General features: G+C 38.2%; 1 protein-coding gene across 1 annotated transcript in view; it reads right to left on the reverse strand.

Annotated features, from left to right (window-relative positions):
* Nrk (Nik related kinase) overlaps positions 1-15,467 on the reverse strand; it is a 125,952-nt gene extending 110,485 nt beyond the window's left edge. Inside the window, exons 1-2 of the mRNA XM_008852988.3 lie at positions 15,076-15,467; positions 7,709-7,774 (exon numbers count right to left, since the gene is read on the reverse strand). Coding sequence (XP_008851210.1) covers positions 7,709-7,774; positions 15,076-15,132 — 123 coding nt within the window. The 5' untranslated portion in view covers positions 15,133-15,467. The remainder of the gene's footprint in view (positions 1-7,708; positions 7,775-15,075) is intronic.
* Between the last annotated feature and the right edge of the window lie 873 nt (positions 15,468-16,340).

Raw genomic sequence — 16,340 nt, forward strand, 5'->3', positions numbered from 1 at the left:
ATTGTATGCCGTAAACGTAGAAGACATTTCTTCCCTTCCTTTCCATTCCTAGTCCTTGTTCCACCTTCAAATGCACAAAATGTAACTAATTAACCCAAATCTTACCTGTCTGTTATGTTTGCAAATAGAAGCAATGTGCCCATCAGTGGAAATAAAAATCAAATTTAAGAGTGATACATTGGACAGTGTTTTGAAAGAAGATGTTCACAATCATTGGTGCACTTCCAGAGTACAAACAAGTTCAGGAATTTGCTCCTGACTATAATGCCACACTTTTATTTACCTCAAGTAACCTGCTTATACAAAGGGGCAGATTACTTACTCTGCTAACATGCCCCTAAGAGCAATATCCAAGGTAAGATTCACTACACATAGAACAGTATAGAATTTGGGGCTGTGTATAGAATTTGGGGCTGTGTATAGAATTTGGGGCTGTCTCTACCAACACTTAAATCCGTTTCACCTATGCATTACACATTAGGCTTCAGAATGAACTATAGACATTTTCACTATATTTCAGATGACTTTTCTTTGCTTGGAATGGTTGCCTTGAATCATTTAATATCTTTTCAGTCTTCAGTACCTGCAAATGGCAATGCAGGAGCAGGAGACACACGTTAATAACTCAGCTGAGGTCTCATGAAAGCCATGACTATTTTATTTATTTTAAAAGTCCAATTCTTTGCTTCACTCTACTACCCTAATGTTTAACCGAGCTGGGTTACACAGTAGAGGATCACTGCTTTCTCAATATCTGCTGCCTAACTTTACATTTGCTTTGAACATCATGGTGATTACTCAGCTAAATATCAAATTTATCAAGTGGTAAGATCGAAGAAGAATCATAAAATATTCTGAAAATTATTTGCTGAAACAAAATGTGGAACTACTCCAACTAATAGCTCATAACTTCTATTGTGCAAGAAGGTGAATGGACTACAGGATCATTGCCAGTATATTAATGATAGTAAGACTATCTTACATTGTACACATGGTCAAGTACTATGTCAAGTGTTTTACATGAAAGCCAGCAGAAACTTTGGAGATTATTTAGTCTAGTACATTTATGCTATTGTTGAAGAAATGGACTTAGAAAAGTGAAAAGATATGTTTAAGGGTCTTGGTGTCTTTCTTAATGTTTCACAAAATAACTGTGGTCTCTTTGCATACATTGCTCCTTGAGAAATATGGGTGCATTGTTGAAGATAAGTCATAATCTACTTTGTTTTTTAAATTATTTGATATATTATTATACTATGCGGATATTTGTGTGGATGTATGAGTGTGTGGGAGGTCATGCATGTACCACAGTGTGCATGTGGAGGTCAGAGGACAACTGTGTGTAGTCAGTTATGTCCTTCTGCCTCAGTGAGGATTGAACTCAGGGCATCAGGCTTACACTGCAAGCACCTTTAACTACTGAACCATCTTGCTGGCCTGAAACGTATTTTCTCTTTGCAGTGATGTCATCCTATGGACAAATGTGAAATATTCTTTCAATTCAAATTACTAACCATAAGTTATGAGTTAGACATTATGAATTAGGTAAAGGCAAAGAAACCCTACTGGAATAAAAGGAAGAGCAGTACTTCTCTATCCTAAAATGAAGAAGGAAAAGAAAACGTACAGTTTCAAGTGAAGTTAGCATTGGCAAGAGGTGGGATCGGGTGGGAGGAAAGGTGTCTAGTCAGAGAAGGAATGAAAAAGGGTTAAAAGGTAGATGAAGACTCTGTCTTCATTTCAGTTCACAAAGACCTCAGCAGGCAGCCAGAAACCTGCCAGAAAACGGAGGCCTTGGAAACAAGCTGGAAGACACTGGAGAGACTTTAACCAAAACAAACTCCAGCAAGGGATGCGGTTGGTAGCACTGAAAAAGTAAAGGGCTCAGTGAGTCACACTGACATTAATTTCGAATGATATCATGCTTTCATTTTGTTATATAGGTTATTTATATAATGTTTGGGGCTGTCTAATATATAACATATATACATATCTGAGTATAACATAGACATGTTCTTTGTTTAAATCATGTAACATTATAGATTAAAATACAAGCTAGTAGAAATATAGACTAGGGAAAAGAATCCCACATTTTATTATTAGAATCAATTCATCCTTTTTATCTACACACGTAAACATAAGTATAATTAAGATATATGTATAATAATGAATATTTTAATTAGTGCATTAAATATACTTCTGCTATTTAAATACTGCCTTACAAACCAATGATATACAGAGTATAATGTAACTCATTTCTATGAAGTTTTTACTATTTACATTACTGAATTTTTATTTCTGAATATAACAGCAATAACGACAGTAATAACAATCTTAATAGATAGCTACCATTTATCAATCATTCTATAGGAATTGTTTCTACATTTTATCAAAGTTTATAAGGTAAAAGTAAGTATTACTATCCCATAAATAAGGGAATATATACTTAGAGGTTAAATGATTAAGTCAAAGTCATAGCTGATTAATGGCAAAGTAAGCACTGAATTAGGTTGGCCTGGTTCCAAACCAGCCCCTTTCTCATCACCACAATATACCTTTCTGTTGTGGTGCATATGTGTATTCTTTTATAGTTAGGCTGTCTTATCATCAACTTTTAGAAGTGTAACTGTTGATGGAAAGTGGTTAATCATTTTAAAAGTGTTACTACAGACTCTTTTCCATGAGGGTGGTATCAATGAACTTTTCTCACAGAAGGAAATTAATTTGAGGTGAAGTAAAAGTGTGTAAAGATAGTGGCAGAGAGAAATATTTCTGTTACAAGTAAAGTTGTTATCATCTATATTCCTTAAGAGGTTTCTGCTCTGCAAATCTAACAGCGGAGAATATTTCTTGTCTCTGAATCTGAAGAGTTTCACATCAAATTTTTATAAATTATAAATACATGTAGGACCTAATGAAGATTCAGTTAAAAGGAATTTACATGATCTTCACACTTCTGGTGAGGATGTGAAACCGCAGAGAGTGACAATCCTACCATCACTGCAACAGAAATAAAATAATCTACAAAAGTCACAGCTTTTGAATCAAGAGAGAGGTCTCAAATCAACCAAGGAGCCATAAGTCTGAAGAAACACAAGCACCTGCCAGGAGAGAGCACATGTGCACACTGCCACCTTTGGCTGCAGGGACAATAGACACACATATTTCAGATAAAAAGAAATCATGGAACTTTTCAATATTACTAAAAAGCCAAGTGTGAGTTTGCTTGTGAGGACAGAATCCTTTGGAAACACAGACACAAGAGAAAATTACAGATACACACAAGTTCTTTTCTGCATGAATGTATGGCCCATATTTTGAAGGGAAGTCACCACAGTGGGAAACACAGGAAGCTAGGTCCAATTCTTTCATGTCTAAGGAATACACATCTTGCTTGGAGCAAAGGCCGCTGACCCTATTCACTCCAGGGTACAGATGGAGATCCACAGCAACCAGGGAAAGATAAAACTAAAGTCCTTTATTTCTGGGGAAAGGCCAAAAATTAGTTTTGGACTCAGACGATTAGAAATGTGCTCACTCTCTGAGATTGGAGAGATGGCTCAGCAGTTAAGAGCACTGGTTGCTCTTTCAGAGGACCCAGATATGATTCCAAGCACCCGCATGGAGACTAACAATCTTCCATAACTCCAGTTCCAGGGGAATCCAATGTCCTCTTCTGACCTCCCTGGGCATTGCATGGCATGAGCATACTTACACACATGCAGGCGATACACTCATATACATAAAATAAAAATTATGTGTGTGTGTGTGTGTGTGTGTCTTACCCCTTAGGAGAGGGACAGAATAACTAAGAAATTCCCATTCTCATGAGCCAGAGGCAAAAGGCCTCCTGAGAGTCAGGGTGACAAAGGAGAGAACTCCTTCCTGCTCTGCAACACCAGTATATCAAGCACTAAATAAGAAGCAATAGTGTATACCATCATTGGAAGAGCAGCAGTGTGGGAGAGGACCTCTCTAAATCATACCCAAACTAAGAAGGTCTGAAGTTGATGAAAAAGTATGCATATTAATAAAAGCCCTCCAGAAAATTAAGCCCTACTGCAACTAAGCACCAGGTAACACAAGAACCTCAAGCAGGTAGAAAACTCAGGGTAACCATTGCCATAACATAACCTAAGTGTGGTGTATCTCCTTTTAGATTAACTCATTTTCCAATAATAACTGTTGTGTGCATTTTAAGGTACAATATCATTTACTTCAATCTGTATTTTTTTATTTATTATGTCTAGCATTCAAGTAGAAGTATTGAAATTCATGAAAAATAACAAAGCAGCCCAACCTCAAGAGGCAATGAAATCAACATAAAGATTCAGAAAGGACTTCAATATTGAAACTATCACACATAGTATTGAATAAAACTATGATCAATATGCGAAAGGCTTTAATGAAAAATGTTGAAACCATGCATGGACAAATGGGATATTTCAGCCAAGGTGTTAACCATTAAAAAGTCAAAGGGAGCCAGGTGTAGTGGCATGCGTCTTTAATCCCAGCACTCAGGAGGCAGAGTCAGGTGGATCTCTGTGATTTCAAGGCCAGCCTGGTCTATATACTAAATTCCAGGCCAGTTGGAGCTATAGGGAGACCTTGTCTCATAAAAAGACCCCTCCAAAAAAGTCAAATGGAAAGGCTAGGAATGAAACAGTAACTGGGCTGAGGAATGTCTTTACTAATCTCATCAGAAGATTTGAAAAAGCTGAGAAAGGAGTAGGTAAAAATGAATGGGCAAAAACGTGACCCAAATTGGGGATGAAGAGATAGCTCAGGGGTTAAGAGCATTGGCTACTCTTACAGAGGACCTGGGTTGGATTCCCAGCACCCACATTGCAGCTAACAACTGCCCGTAACTCCAGCTCCAGGGGATCTGACACCCTCTTTTGACCTCTGCTGGCACTGCATGATGTGGGTGGACTTACATGCATGCAGTACACTCATACACATAAAATAATAAATAAAATACTTTTTTAAAAAAGTGACCTAAACTACAATGAAAAGACACACACACATTCTCTCTCTCTCTCTCTCTCTCTCTCTCTCTCTCTCTCTCTCTAAGAGAGAGCATCCAATGCTTGTGTCATGATATGAGATTGTCTAACATATGTGAAATTGGATTTATGAAAAAAGAAATAGAAAGGGGCAAAGGAAATATCTGAAGAGATGCAGGCCAAAAATTAACATTAAGCAATTAAATATGTCAAACCACATTCCCAAGAAGCTCAGAGAAGCCCAAAGGTCTCTAGTTCACATTTCTAATAAATACTCAAAACAATAAAATATTTAAAATATATGCATTTAATATTTGAATTTCTAAAAACCAAAAAAAGATAAAAACCTTAAAATCAAACAGTAAAATATGAATTAAATATTAGAGCACCTTTCAGAACTTATGTAAGCTGGGTGAAGTGGAGTGACATCTTTATTTTTCTGACAAAAAAGAGTCAGCCTAGATCCTATATAGGCAAATACCTTTTAGAAATAAAGGAGAAGAATTAACTTTTCACAAAAATTATTTCATTACTAGAAGCTCCAGATTATAAGAAACATTGAATGAAATTCTTCACAATTAAGCTCTTCATAGCAGATATAAAATTGCATCTGCTTAATGAAATGAAAATTCCATAAATGGCTAAATTGAACATTAATACAAAAGGCATTTATTTTTAATTGTTATAAGGGAGTTGACTATCCAAATAAAGCTAATAGTGAAAGCGGGAAACAGTAAGTCTATTCAATATAAGGAAAAGTATAGTACTGTTGGAGGTTTTTATCATATATAAAAGGAAAATTCATGATGATCATAACCTACTGCACACCATCTGGGATACCACACAATTAAGTGGAAGAGCATTCCTTGACTGTCATTAATTTAAAAAAAATATATTCTCTGGGGTCATAGTTATGTGAATATAAATATTTAAGCCCATAAAATGAATTTCATTAAGTATATACAAGATAAAAATAAACCCAGAGTTTTAAAAAACTAAATTCTCCTGTTCAACTTACCATTTTATCCTTTTGATTGTTCTTCTGGTTAGGATATGACAGTTCTGATGAATATTTATTTAATTCTTACCTTCTTTCCAACATTTGATGATGGAGAAGGCTCTATTCTTCTCAGTCAGAAGAGTTATATACATCCATATACACTTATATATACACACCCCAGGAATTAAAATATATATAGAGAGCATACATGTTATAAATGTGTCTGTCATAGAGAGGGATTTCACTGCCTGTGCATAAGGTGTACAATCAATGTATAAGAAGGTAAAACTGAGATTACATGAATGTTACCCAAGTATGAAATGAAACTTGGATAACATAAACAATATAATCGAGTCTGTGCTATTTGTCATGGTCTATAGCCAAATAATTCTGTTGATTAATAAGATCAAAACTGTTTATAGATACACTCTCTGTTCCCTGAACTCACTAAGCTTCCTTCTCTTCAGAAGGCCTGGCCATGCGCTGTTTCTACTACTCAGTCTCTCTGTTGCCAGTACTTTGGTGCAAAGTTTGAAAACTTTGCTCTCAATCTAATGCTGGGAGATGATTAGAGAAGAAACACCTTCTGAGCAGATGTCCCTTTAGATGTGCAAGTGCTGGTAGGCAGAGGGCTCTCTTGTCCGAGTTAGAAAAACATTGCTTCCTCTAAACCTACACCAGGACACCTCTACACAACTCACCGAAATATGACATGTGATCAATGGACAGTAAGGTTTAGCCTAGGGACAGTAATTGTGATGTAGAGAAGCATTCCTTGGAAAAAGAACATTTCATTTATATGGAATCTCATATTTTATATATCATAAGACTGGGAAAATGTTAAACTATCACCATATTTTAGTGTAGGAGAAGCATAACTGAGTAAGGTGATGAGGCTAGGGAAACATTTCAGTACTTCTGACCCGGTAAGAGTGCCCCACCTCTACCTACAATGCATTAATACCTTCCACAATAATACCTCAGGTTTATTCTCCTAGTACCAGATTTCACTTTCCAGGGAGTAGGTCAACAATTGAAATTATGCTCTTGTGTGCTTACTGACATACTGTATGTGGACCCTTCGAAGTAGCCTCCACACCTGTGTTCACTTAATGTCATGTTTCTATCCTATAAGCCCTGGAAGAGTAGGAGCCTTAATTGTTTCATTGTCACTTTATGCCCAGAGATACCACAGAGCCTGGGACATCCATAGTGCCTAATATATAATGGCATTTTAAATAAGTCTAGAATTATTGATTCTTGAGCAAATTTTATCATGCACATGTCTAGACTCATGTGTTAACTTATATAGAAAATTATGAAATGTCCCATTATGTAATGTGACATTCAATTTAAAGTTAAATATGGACAACTGAGAGTTATGGATATATATGGTAAAATAAGTGATATTTTTATTTGAGTTAACTATTATTTGATTTTTTTCTCTTTTCAATTGAAGCTTTTTTTTTCCAGTAATTCAACATCTTATATTCTAGTTATTGGTTTACCACAGATTTTCCAGTTCATTCATTTTGCATTAATAAACAGTATTTTTCAAAATACCAATGAGCTATTTTAATTTGATTCATCTCTCAATTTGAAGTACCACGCTTTAGTGTTATTTCATTTGCTGTGTGGGGGTTTCACAAATATTGTTGTTATTAAGAAATTATGAGTGAATAAACAACCCAATTCTACTTACCAAATAGATTCTTCCATAAGTACCAAGGCCAATGGTTTTATCTAGTGAGAATATTCCAGTTGGATCCTGTAGAAATTAGAACAAAACTATTAGTCTTCATGTGAAAATTCCATTGTGCTTTGTTCTTTTAGAATTGAGAAAATGAAAATAACCCAAAGGGATCAAGGTCTTTGGCAAAGAACCCATCATTTTCCAAAACAAGAGGTATGGAAAAATATCCTTAGATTGAGTAATAGTCATTTATAAATGGCAAATAATAGCATGGACATTAAGCAATGTATAATCATACTATAAAATACATACATATGCAATGCTGAGGCACATTCAAAATGTAACTACAGAAATAATTAAAATAGAAATAGAAATAACTAAAATATAAATAATTTCATGGACTTGAGTGTTAGATAGGTAGATAGTTTAACATACACCAATGAGGACTACATATTAGGTCCAAAGTCTAACTGACTTGCTTTTATCACAGAAATACTTAAGAGATATTTTCTCTACATATGAATAGCAAGAGATCACAGCATTATTATCTATAAAAAGCATACACGGCTGGTTTTCCTTCCTACATTTACATTTCTACCACTGAGCGTCATTTTATTGCACAAATATGACTTTATAACAAAGAAAATACGTTAATGGATACAGTCAAATTTTCCACATTCATTCTCAAGTATTGTTTCCTTACCTTGAAATATGAGCATTATCTTCCTGTTCACCAAAAACATGGTTTCTTGAATTTTATCAATGTTTGAGTCAAGGCCAGCAGCTTTAGTAAAACTCATATAAACCGTAAGTACATGTCAGCTTATACATGGAATGGTAGAAACATTGGCACACTCGTGGAAATTCAGATATGAATAGAAACAGAAATGCCTAAACTGGTTATAAACAATTTTTTCAGGGCTGGTAGATGGCTCAACGGATAAGAACACTGACTGTTCTTGCAAAAGACCTGGGTTCGTATCTCAGCACCCACATGGCAGCTAACAACTGCCTGTAAGTCCAGTTCCAGGGGATCCGACAGCCTCTTCTGTTCTCCACGGGCTTTGCACGACAAGGGTGCACGCACATACATGCAAGCAATACGTGCATACACATAAAATAAAAATAATAAAGTATAAAAAAACAATTTTCTCACTGTGAAAAATCCAAGATAAAAACGAAAAACAAAAGATAAACAGAAACTATCAAGTGTAAGTAAAGGACATGAAGAAAGTTATAAACTTCCTGAAATTGGTGTGACATGTGTAATCTAGGAAAGCTATTATAGAACAATTGCAACTTTTGGGTAATCTTAGTCAACAAGTATACAACTGGATATAGATTTAGGAGACTTGCGTGTTAGCCCCAGGTCAGATATTAATTAACTATATGTCTCAGTAAGTTATTTATTCTCTTGGATTCAGTTTTCACATATGCAAATTGAAGACATTATGTTCAGTAATTTCAAGGTCTAAATATCTACAAGGAAAATATATTTTACCCCAGATGTTTCCCAGGATTGACATAACTAATGTTAAAGCAGCAACCCAGTAGCCTACTTTCCTAAAACACTTCATGGGCCGGGCGAGGTGGCGCACACCTTTAGCCCCAGCACTCAGGAGGCAGAGGCAGGCGGATCTCTGTGAGTTCAAGGCCACCCTGGTCTACATAGTAAGTTCCAGGACAGCTGGGGCTACACGGAGACCCTGTCTCAAAAAGACCAAAAAAATTAATATCATAATAAAGTTGTGATTATTAGAAAGTATATCAAGGCATATACTCCTACCGAAACATTTTTAAAGCTATTCAAAATGACAGTTTTTAGTGTTTGAATAGCAAAGCGTCCTTAACACCAGAAAACCCCACAAAACTTTGTTATACTGAAAGACTTATGGAGAAAGGATAAGCAAGAAAGGAATTACTAAAATTCTGCTTTAAAAGACGTTACTTTAGGATATTTCTTTGAAGGATATCATTGAGTTTATTTAAGACATTAGAAATTTTGGAGAAATAGCCTCTGGTTACTTTCTAAATTTATTACATTTACTTGTTTGTTTATATTATATGTGTGTGGGCACGTGCTTATAATAGGGTGCATTTGGAGGTCAGAAGTCAACTTGCAGGAGTAGGTTCTCTTCTTCCACCATTTGGGTCCCGGGGATCAAACTCCAGTCATCAGACTTGGCTGCAAGTGCATTTACCCATTGAGCCATCTCAGAGACCCTGGTTACTTTTTAAAACAATCAAATATATTAACTATTTCCTATTGGTAGACTGCTCTTTTTATAGGCAAGTTTGTAGTTTAGATGTAAAAGATACCAGAGATTATAGAATGACCATACTTTCTATATAGTCTGTGTTTCTGAATTTTTAAACAAAGTCATAAATTTCTTTAATGTTGTTCTTTCAATAACATACATACCTTATACTCAGATTTTTTTCAGATTTCATGTTTTAAAGGCAAACAAACTTACTAGTCATATATTTTAAGACTGTTTTCTTCATTTTGTGTGGAGTTGTTATTCCCTATTGCAATTCTACTATCTTTCATAACTAAATGATTATCAACTTGAGAGAAAATGGAGGAAAAACAGAGTTGATTAGTAAATTAACAACACACAGCTTTTATATCTCCTTTTTTCATTTTTATTTGGAGAAAGTTTATTCTGAACTGTACAATTAGAAGATGAAAATGAGAACTGTCTCCATATTAACTTGGTCCTCTATTCTGTCCTATCCGTCAAGATAGGAAAAGCAGAGGAAAGATGTTTCTCTGATTGCTATGTCAAGCTGGAGAACTGAGGGAGGGGATTCAGTATACTGTGCTAACCCATTTGGTTAAATGAAAGATCAACAAATTAGAAGCCCTAATTCCCAAATCTTTTATCAAAAAGAGAAATTAAAAAAAAAAAAAACACTAACCAAGTCAACATCTATCTGAACCAGAAACTGTTTCGCAAATATTTTTTACATTTGTCATGTCTTAATAAATATCCAAATTATCTTCAACAAGTCAAAGTCCTAGTTGAGTTCACTCTGACCTTGAAAATCAGAATTTGAGAACTGTTTCTAGCTTCTGAATTCAGGAGAAGAAAGATTACCTCAATGGCTAGTTTTCTTAAGGGTGTGGCAGAAGCAAGAAAAGGCACCACTAGAAGGCAGTGTTTACTGGTCAAGGAAGAGACTTTCGAACAAAGTCTGTTCAATAAAACTATGGCTGATACCAAGGAATGAAGAAATGGAATTTCTTGGGACTAGCCTTCAAGACCACCATACAATTCTTGTTTCATATGCACTGTTTGTGTGTGTGTGTGTGTGTGTGTGTGATAATATATAGGAAAAAAATCTTGTTCTAGAGGTAGGAAAAGCGGGTGAGAAAACAATTTTAAGTTCAATGGCAATTCGTGGCAATACTTTATATGTAATGGAGGATGTGGTTAACATTTCAAGCCTAGTGAACTTGAAGGTAAAATTCCTTCCAAACAGCAGCTATGGGACTTGGTAAAGTGGGAAGCGTCTCATGACTGAATGTGGAAATCAGGTTTTACTGTGGTAAAGCTAGTGGTTATATTTAAATATAAACCTAATGTAATTCAAATATAGTTTTTGGATCATATACTATTTCAGATCACCTCTGCAACTACTGTCCTCAAAGCCTGTCTAATCCTGGCCCCAATATAGATTAGGACTACACATGGCAGTGTCAAATACCAAGGCCACAGCCGCAAGGAATATCATTACCATACTGGGCACATAAGGCAAAGGGACAATCATAGTGAAAGACAATCTAGATTTGGAGATGAAGAAATAGTTTCCAGTCCTAGGGACTGAGTGATTCAGGCATACTAGCCACACACATGTATCCATATGTCATTATTCATGTATGTCATTCATGTGTGATTTCTATCTTTTAATTTTACAGTTCAGAATAAACTTGCTCTGAATAAAAATGAAAAATGAGATATAAAATTTGTGTGTCATTTATTTACTATTTTACACATACAAACACACACACACACATACACACACACACACACTCACACGTATATAATTACATGTCCCAAGGTATTGCTTGTGGGCAAAGTGAAAAATACGCTATCACATAAAGATGTATAAACACATACAGTTTTGCAATTCTCTTTCCCAACAGGGAAGCTCAAACCACAAAGCTCTGCACTTTTTTCTCCTGTAGAAAACGCATATTCAATTAAAAATCAGGAAAACCTATAGCAGCTAATTAACTAGCATGAAGATTTGGTGGCCCTTACCTTTAATCTGAGCACTTGGGAAGTAGAAGCAGGCGGAACAGGGAGTTCCCAGACAGCATCTTTCACACTGATAGTTAAAAGCTAGCCTAGGCTACAAAAGACCATGCCCATCTCAAAAAAAAAATAAATAAATAAAAAACAACACAAGAAAGCCAGTTGAATGGAATTGACCTATTTGTTAATAATTCTGATGGCTTTCTCAGTTTATGTCTCTAAGATAGTATGCAAGAGTTTATAATTATATCAAAATAACGTTTATAATTATGAAAATTATGTAATCTAACCCCCTTTTCTTTCTCAGCTTCCACTTCTTAATAAATTAGGTTTAAAATATTACTGTAAATTATCATCTAATTAAAAATACCACATAACTTCATATCACTTTTTGTTGTTTTATGTTTTCAAAGAGGCTCTTGCTTTGCAGCCCTTGTTGTTCTGGAACTCACTATTTAGCCCACACTACTCTTGAACTCATGTTCCTTCTATTTCAATGCCTCAAATATCCAACCCTTTTTCTAAATCCTAATTTGCACAGGAAACTTGTCTTCTCAAGAATGTCTGCTTTGTGTGCATTTAAATGGCCAGCCATGTAGAACACATAACGTGCACGTTTCAAACTAGGCCTATATTTAATTACATTTCTATAATCCGCAATATTTGTATATGTGCTAATGTTTGCCTGTGTAATTCTAGAGCTTGAACCCAGGGCCTGTGTGTGCTAGGCAAACACTCAGCAATTCCATTCCCAAGCCACAAAGATTCTTTTTTGTTTAATTTGACAGGCCAAGGTTTGAATCTCTCCTCATTCTCTGGTGGTTGCCAAATTGTTACACTTAGCAGGGACAGATGCCAGTACTCTGACCTTCACATTCGTCCTATTGAGAATAGCCGCCCTATGCAGTTTTCTTACCTTGGTCATCTCTCTCTGTGTCAAAATGCGAACCTCCACTCAACTTAGATGTCCTTTCATCTCTTTTTTTTTATTTCATAGTCTCAGGATATAAGTGAAATGCAAAGAAACTCCAAATTTCTGACATACATCTCAGTAACTAAAGAAACAATGACTTTACATGTGTAAAATTTTGGCTTAAAAGAAATACTGAAGACCATACTGTTCTTTTGCTGGTTCCTGGAATTTGGATACAGGGAGAGAGAGAGGGGACAACTATGCATGCTTTACTTTGATAATGCAGAAAAATATAAAAAAGTTCTAATATAAAATTTAGAAAATTAAGAGTTTTCCTAAACTCAGCCATTCATGATGCTTGTAAAATGAGACCACGTAGCATTTGGTATTCTATACTTTTGTCTTTCCTATATTCCCCAACATTACAAACCAATCTTATCCTCTCCTATACCTGCTCCACTCCACCCAACCTCTAGAACACCAACATTCTACTGGACTACAATATAAAGAAAGCAGTCTTTCCGAGCATCTCCTGGGCACTCACCAAATTCTTAAATTCCAAGGCCATGGGCAGGACAGTTTGTCTAGGGAATTTCTCCCCATATTTTATGGTAATAAAATCTTTACTCTTCATTTCTTTCTTGGGTTTGGAATTCACTGTACTATTGTTTCTATGAGCTCTTTTCCATTTCTCCTTTTGGTCATTTTTAGAAGAGAGTTTATTTCCGTTGGCTAATGGGTGGTTTTGCATTTTTCCCTTGTCCCCCACCACACACAAAAAATACTGAGGGAAAGAGCTCATTCATTGGGTTTATAATCTCACATAGGACCAAAATCTTAGTGCGAATATGAAAATTCTTCTCAGAGAGGAATTCACCAATCGAGGCCTCCATATTTCAGAAACCTCAGGTATACGCATGCTGGAAAAGAACAGATTTCAGGTGCATGAAGGGTGGGAAAAATATTTATTTTTCAAAGGCCTTTCATCTTATGAAGCTGCCCCAACAATAGCAATTCTAATATTTGTCATTCAACATATTTGTATTGAAGCATGTTCTTTAAACGGTTAACAATTTTCTAAAATATTACCCACATACATGACCTTATCTCACAGCACACGCCATTTTAACCTACACTTACATAGAGAGGCTTTGGGACTGCCTTATTTTTTGAGGGAGGCAGGTATCTCTATCATTACTAACAATCTTTAAATGCCAAATATTCACAAAATTAATTAAGGCTCAAGACTACCTTGACAAGTTCTATGACCTCAAGGTTAATAGTTAGCTTATCTCGAAGCAAGGAGGCCACTGCCCTTAACTACACATGGTTGGCGATCATTCCAACACGGTCCTTGCTTATTTCCCTTTTGGAGAGTCCAGGGGCCCTTCGCATTCAAGAGAGGGTGCAAGAGAAATGCCAGTCTAAAATGGGAACTTGAAGAAGCGATTTGGGTGGGATCCAATATCAGCCAGAAACCAGATGCCAATGAAATAAACGGTGCTGCTACAATAGTAATTCTGCTATTTATGATGGCTTTGGTAGCTCACCAATCAATTACAACTGGACATTGAGCAAAAGGAGACCCCGCACATCAAAACCACAAAGAAAGAGTTAATTTGATTGGCTAATGAGAGGAAAACGTTTTTTAATTAATAGGTGTGTGCAGAATTCACTTCTTTCTCAAGCAACTTGAGTTCTTCTTGCTCCTGCAATACTAAATCTTGAATGCTCTCCTGGTGAGAAAAAGTTTCAGAAACTGCTACTACAAAGTGAGAGAAGTGTGACTCAGATGCTTTAATTTTCCAGTGGACATCAATTTAAAAAAGTCACCCTATGAGTTACTATCTCTGCTGGCAAAAGAAGTAAACTTGGGGGCCAGCAGTTGGGCTCTCCAGGAACCCTGCTAGGACAGGTACCCAAGTGGCAAAGCAGGCTCCATTTAAACAAGGTCCTACAGTTTAGGATCCCCTGTTACTTCTTTTACCCCAACCTCCCCTAGCCCCTTTGCCTTGGGTGGATTTCCCCTCAGCCTTGGGACCCAAGGGAGGCCAATTCTGCATGCGCGCTGCCCAGGCCTGCATCCTCTGCCGTCGAAGTCCTGGCCTAGCTAGCTCCAGGGCAATAAACTCCCTCCCCCAGGGATCTCACCAGGGAAACAAGAGCACCTCCTTGGTAAAGGCCAGGGATCCTCTACTTACCGGCAAGTGGGCTAGATCTGTCACCTCCTTGTCCCTCCAGCCCCCAGGTCCGGCCATGACTTCGAGAGGAGTTGGAGCAGGAGACTGAGTACTGTGGGAGCGCCGGAGCGCGCGGACTGGACTGGCTCTGGGGTGTAAGGGGAAGAAGAGCTGAGGGGGTCCGGGGGAGGGAGGAAGGGGACGGGAGAGAGGAATGGGGAGGTGGGTTTGTGGGCTTGAGGAGGGTTGAGCCGGGGGGCAAAAGGAGTCGGGAGATAGAGGGAAGTTAGTTTTGAGAGGCGGGAAAGTAAGTTTGGGTAAGAGGAGAGAAGAGCTGGAAAGTCCGTCAGGGAGACTAAGAAGTGAGAAGGGTGCTCCGCTGCGAGAGCGCAGTGCGGCCCGGGCAGGGTGCGCCTTTCAGGGTGAGGAGGGGGGCGGCGCAAGGAGATGGGGCCCGGAGCAGCTCGACTGGGATTGGTGGAGCGTCACGTCGCCAGGTGGGCAGCCGCGCAGCGAGGAGGCGAGCCAGGGGGCCCGGGGCCGAGGGAGGTGCCGAGCGCCTCTAACGGTCCCAGCCGGCCTCTCGCCGCCCGCCCCCGCCCCCGGGTCCTTGGCGGCGCAGGCACCCCCACCCCCACCCCACCTCCCCCTCGCCACTGTTCCATAGGAAACTTTTGCCAGGCAGCTGCCAGTCCCGGAAAACCGGTCCCGCTCCGCGCCGCTCTCAGTCTGGGCCTCACCGCTCTGCCACAGTCCAAACAGCCGGCACCATCTCTTCCCCAAAGAAACACTTGTAACTTTCCTAGTGGTCTGTGTTCTCTTTCTGATCTCCTCCCCCGCGCCCCGCTAAGGGCTCGCTCCTTTGACTGCAAAAATACATAGAGGAAGAGAAGGAAACGGCTTGTCCACCGGATTAGGGATCAGATGTGGACATGTCCTTGTGGGAGTGGAGAGAGGAGCCCCAGGGCAGCGCACAAAGGGCAAGTCCCGTCCTATTCCCCTGGAGGTGTCTGCAGTCTCCTATACCCCGGGGCTAATTGGTGTCCGACCCAGGTTGCTCACTCAGAACCTGTTCACAGGTGCGCCGGCGTTCTGAGGGACAGAAGTGTTGGCAGCCCTGTCCCAGTCTCAAGTTTGCAGATGCTTGAGCTCTCAGGGAGTCCAGAAACTTCCTGCATGCTTTCCAGTCTCCAGCATTCCAGCGGGGTTTCATTCATTCGCTCATTCATTGCAAAACTTTTCCTGGGAGCCCAAGCTGTGAACTCTCATTTCCCCCAAATCACAAG

The sequence above is a fragment of the Nannospalax galili genome, unplaced genomic scaffold, assembly GCF_000622305.1.
Source record: "Nannospalax galili isolate Female #2095 unplaced genomic scaffold, S.galili_v1.0 scaffold25, whole genome shotgun sequence".
NCBI lineage: Eukaryota > Metazoa > Chordata > Mammalia > Rodentia > Spalacidae > Nannospalax > Nannospalax galili.